Here is a 5207-nt window from a genome sequence, read left to right as displayed (position 1 = left end):
GTGTGTGTGAGCGAGTGTGCGAGTGTGTGTGTGAGCGTGTGTGTGCGAGTGAGTGTGCGAGCGTGATGTGAGCGTGTGCGAGTGAGTGTGCGAGCGTGTGTGTGCGAGTGAGTGTGCGAGCGCGTTTGTGCAAGTGAGCGTGCGAGTGTGTGTGAGCGCGTGTGCGAGAGAGTGTGCGAGCGTGTGTGTGAGTGAGTGTGCAAGCGTGTGTGTGCGAGCGTGTGTGAGAGTGTGTGTGCGAGTGTTTGTGAGCGTGTGTGCGAGTGAGTGTGCGAGCGTGTGTGTGAGAGTGTGTGTGCGAGCGTGTGTGTGAGAGTGTGCGAGTGAGTGTGCGAGCGTGTGTGTGAGAGTGTGTGTGCGAGCGTTTGTGAGCGTGTGTGCTAGTGAGTGTGCGAGCGTGTGTGCGAACAAGTGTGCGAGCGTGTGTGTGAGTGAGTGTGCAAGCGTGTGTGTGCGAGCGTGTGTGTGAGAGTGAGTCTGCAAGCGTGTGTGTGAGAGTGTGCGAGCGTGTGTGTGAGAGTGTGTGTGCGAGCGTGTGTGCGAGTGAGTGTGCGAGCGTGTGTGTGAGAGTGTGTGTGCGAGCGTTTGTGAGCGTGTGTGCGAGTGAGTGTGCGAGCGTGTGTGCGAACAAGTGTGTGAGCGTGTGTGTGAGAGTGTGTGTGCGAGCGTTTGTGAGCGTGTGTGCGAGTGAGTGTGCGAGCGTGTGTGCGAACAAGTGTGCAAGCGTGTGTGTGCGAGCGTGTGTGTGAGAGTGAGTGTGCAAGCGTGTGTGTGCGAGCGTGTGTGTGAGAGTGAGTGTGCGAGCGTGTGTGCGAGTGAGTGTGTGAGCGTGCGTGCGAGTGAGTGTGCGAGCGTGTGTGTGAGTGAGTGTGCGAGTGAGTGTGCGAGCGTGTGTGCGAGTGAGTGTGTGAGCGTGTGTGCGAGTGAGTGTGCGCGTGTGTGTGTGCGAGCGTGTGTGTGCGAGTGAGTGTGCGAGCGTGTGTGTGAGCGTGTGAGCGGGTGTGTGAGCGCGTGTGTGTGTGCGAGCGTGTGCGAGTGAGTGTGCGAGCGTGTGTGCGAACAAGTGTGCGAGCGTGTGTGTGCGAGTGAGTGTGCGAGCGTGTGTGTGCGAGTGAGTGTGTGAGCGTGTGTGCGCGCGTGTGCGAGTGAGTGTGCGAGCGTGTGTATGCGAGTGTGTGCGTGTGCATTGCGAGTTTGTGTGAGTGTGTGCAAACGTACAAGCGAGTGTGCAAGTGTGTGTGTGAGTGAGTGTGTGTGTGCGAGTGAGCGTGTGCATGCGAGTGTGTGTGAGCGTGTTTGTGCATGTGAGCGTGTTTGTGCAAGTGAGTGTGTGTGTGTGAGTGCGTGTGTGTGAGCGAGCGAGTGTGCGTGTGTGTGTGTGTGCGTGCGAGCGTGTGTGTGAGCGAGCGAGTGTGCGAGCGAGTGTGTGTGTGTGTGTGTGTGCGTGCGAGCGTGTGTGTGAGCGAGCGAGTGTGCGAGCGTGTGTGTGGGCCCCGCCTCGCAACTTACAGGACTTAAAGGATCTGCTGCTAACATCTTGGTGCCACACCCCACAGCACACAAGTGGAGTCCATGCCTCGACGGGTCAGGAGACCAACACAATATGAATCATAATGTTATGCCTGATCGGTGAACATTTTTGGCATTCTGAAATTCTAGATGGGCATGTGTGTGTGTATTACTCCTCCAAACATCTGCGGAGCATGATAGCAGATGAAAGCAGAGGTTTATCTGAGGAGTTTGATGTCTGGGATATAATCAGCAGACGCCTGCTAAACATGGGCGGCTCGAAGCGTCTCATGCCCAGAGCGTCTGACACACACACACACGCACACACACACACACACACACACACACACACACACACACACACACCGCTATTCTCCACTGTGGGCTGGACTGTAATTGCTGCTCTGGGGAAAGAGCTTCCTCTGACCCTGAGATCTGCATTACCACTGCACTTTGGCTGGAGCTGCATTAGGGCTTTAACACTGACCAGCTGGACAAACTGTAAAATGATCTTTTGCAAATGAGTGTTCATGGGCAGAAAAAACAACACACACACACACACACACGAATCACTGTGACACGCATCACACTCAGAAAACGCACACAATGTGTTTCCTGTTCCTGCAGAACCATGACATTTCTCTACAAACAGAGCACTGGGATCTGAACGCTCAGAATGCGTCTGATTGGCTGATTGCAGAAGTCATTGTCATGTGATTTGTGAAGGCGAGACATTATGTGCAGCGATACGAGAGGAAGAGGAGCCGTAGCACGTGGAGCAGCTGCTGAATGCAGACAGAAACACAGAGCACATGCTACACACTCGCCTCTGAACACACACTCGCCTCTGAACACACACTCGCCTCTGAACACACACACTCGCCTCTGAACACACACACACTCGCCTCTGAAAACACACTCGCCTCTGAACACACACACACTCGCCTCTGAACACACACTCGCCTCTGAACACACACACTCGCCTCTGAACACACACACTCGCCTCTGAACACACACACACTCGCCTCTGAACACACACACACTCGCTTCTGAACACACACACTCGCCTCTGAACACACACTCGCCTCTGAACACACACACTCGCCTCTGAACACACACACTCGCCTCTGAACACTCTAGCCTCACACACTCGCCTCTGAACACACACTCGCCTCTGAACACACACACTCGCCTCTGAACACACACACTCGCCTCTGAACACACACTCGCCTCTGAACACACACACACTCGCCTCTGAACACACACACACTCGCTTCTGAACACACACACTCGCCTCTGAACACACACACTCGCCTCTGAACACACACTCGCCTCTGAACACACACACTCGCCTCTGAACACACACACTCGCCTCTGAACACTCTAGCCTCACACACTCGCCTCTGAACACACACTCGCCTCTGAACACACACTCGCTTCTGAACACACACTCGCCTCTGAACACACACACACTCGCCTCTGAACACACACTCGCCTCTGAACACACACACTCGCCTCTGAACACTCTAGCCTCACACACTCGCCTCTGAACACACACTCGCCTCTGAACACACACTCGCCTCTGAACACACACTCGCCTCTGAACACACACTCGCCTCTGAACACACACTCGCCTCTGAACACACACTCGCCTCTGAACACACACTCGCCTCTGAACACACACACACTCGCCTCTGACGCTTCAACACACTCCTGCTCGTTTCCCGCCACTGTGTGTGTGTGTGTGAGGCGAAGAAATGGTCACATTTAAATAAATAAATCATAAAAAATTAAAAATCAATATAAAACACTTACTAAAATTTAAATAAATAATAAAAAAATAAAAGTAGCCAATATAAAACACTTGCTAATAATTAAATAAAAAAATAAAAAATAAATATAAAACACTTACTAATAATTAAATAAAAAAAAATTCAATTAAAAATAAATATAAAACACTTACTAAAATTTGTATAAATAATTAATAAATAAAAATAGCCAATATAAAACACAATAACATTTTTATAAATCATAAAAAAAATTGAATAAATAAAAACCATTACAAAAATGTACATCATTTAAAAATATTTTTTTTTATTAAATACTTTATTAATAATTTTTTATTTATACTTTATAAAATAAAATAAAAAAATGTAATTAAATTAATCATAATTTAAATAAATAATAAAAACACTAAAAATGTAAATAAATCACAAAAATGTGAAAAAAACACTCACAGAAAATTACAAATCATTAAAAAAAATATAAATAAACAATTCAAGACTAAAAATGATCAATTTAAAACATTTACTAAAAATAGATAAATCAGAAAAATGTAACATTAAAATAAATAAATAATTTAAAACAAAAAAATATATATATAACACTTAATAAAAATGTAACAAATCATAAAAACTTCAAAATAAATAAAAACACTTACTAAAATGTAAATAAATAAAAATAAATAAAAAAAATGGCCAATATAAAACGCTTACTAAAAATATCATAAAATGTTAAATTAAAATAGAAAATAATTCAAAACTAAAAACAATAAATATAAAACACTTACTAAAAAGAAATAAATCATAAAACTGTCAATATATATATAAAACACTTACTAAATCATAAAAATGTCAATATAAATATAAAAAACGTACTGAAAATGCAATAAATCACAAGAATGTAAAATAAAAATACTCATGAATAATGTGAAATATAATATAAAAATAATTTTTTTTTTTAAATGAATGTAAAATTGCAATATTTGTCAGTGAAAGTTCAATGTAAAGCTCTCCCACACACACACACACACACACACACACACACACACACTCCTGGATGGTCTGATAGAGATGAACACACACTCTTACCCTCTTCAGTTTGTTGTGGATCAAGGTCTGGAAAACTCCGGACAGAAACAGGGAGACTCCAGCTGCCAGGAGCAGAGCGCCGACGATCCCGGACCAGAACATGCAACAGGAGCCTTTCCTCATGGTGCAGGTGTAGAGAGAGCCCAGGCTGATGGAGACACACACACACACTCACACACACACACACAGGGTTGAGTTCAGCACTTGCAGCAGATCTGCGTGAGATAATAACTCCTGTAAGAGTGTGTGCTCCAGGAGCTCTTCAGAAGAGTAAAGCGCTCCAGCGGGCGGCTCAGTATTTCAATCAATGAGTGCAGTGTGTGTGTGTGTGTGTGAGAGAGAGAGAGAGAGAGAGAGAGTGGGCGGGACTGAGAGAGAGAGAGAGAGAGAGAGAGAGAGTGTGTGTGTGAGAGAGAGAGAGAGAGAGAGAGAGAGAGAGAGAGAGAGTGGGCGGGACTGAGAGAGAGAGAGAGAGTGTGTGTGTGTGTGTGTGAGAGAGAGAGAGAGAGTGTGTGTGTGTGTGTGTGTAGGACGTGTGTTTGGATCAAGGTGACCGAGCAGATTTAACTGGACCTTCTGTTGTGTGTAAACTCGACACACATTCAGATCACATTTCACCAACAAAATCAAACACAAACTTTTTTTGCAAATAATATTTGTGTGGATTATTTTTTTCTTATGAACAGAAACCACTGCCTTTTCATTTCTGCATTTCTAGTTGTCTAATAAATTATTAATGTTTTTTGGCTCTTTGACAACTTCATTAATGCATAAAACTGCATGTAAAATATACAAAACACAAACAAATAAATCATAAAAATGTAAGTT

The 5207-nt window shown here is 45.1% G+C and overlaps 1 protein-coding gene across 1 annotated transcript in view; it reads right to left on the bottom strand.

The window, feature by feature from the left end:
- The window catches only part of scarb2b (scavenger receptor class B, member 2b), a 65360-nt gene extending 60666 nt beyond the window's left edge, over positions 1-4694 (bottom strand). Inside the window, exon 1 of the mRNA XM_079835906.1 lies at positions 4380-4694. Within this exon, the coding sequence (XP_079692032.1) occupies positions 4380-4502 (123 nt within the window). The 5' untranslated portion in view covers positions 4503-4694. The remainder of the gene's footprint in view (positions 1-4379) is intronic.
- Positions 4695-5207: the final 513 nt, after the last annotated feature.

The sequence above is a fragment of the Gobio gobio genome (assembly GCF_949357685.1).
Source record: "Gobio gobio genome assembly, chromosome: 14".
NCBI classification, from domain to species: domain Eukaryota; kingdom Metazoa; phylum Chordata; class Actinopteri; order Cypriniformes; family Gobionidae; genus Gobio; species Gobio gobio.
The sequence above is the reverse complement of the archived record's forward strand: the minus strand, read 5'-3'. Positions and strand labels throughout refer to the sequence as shown.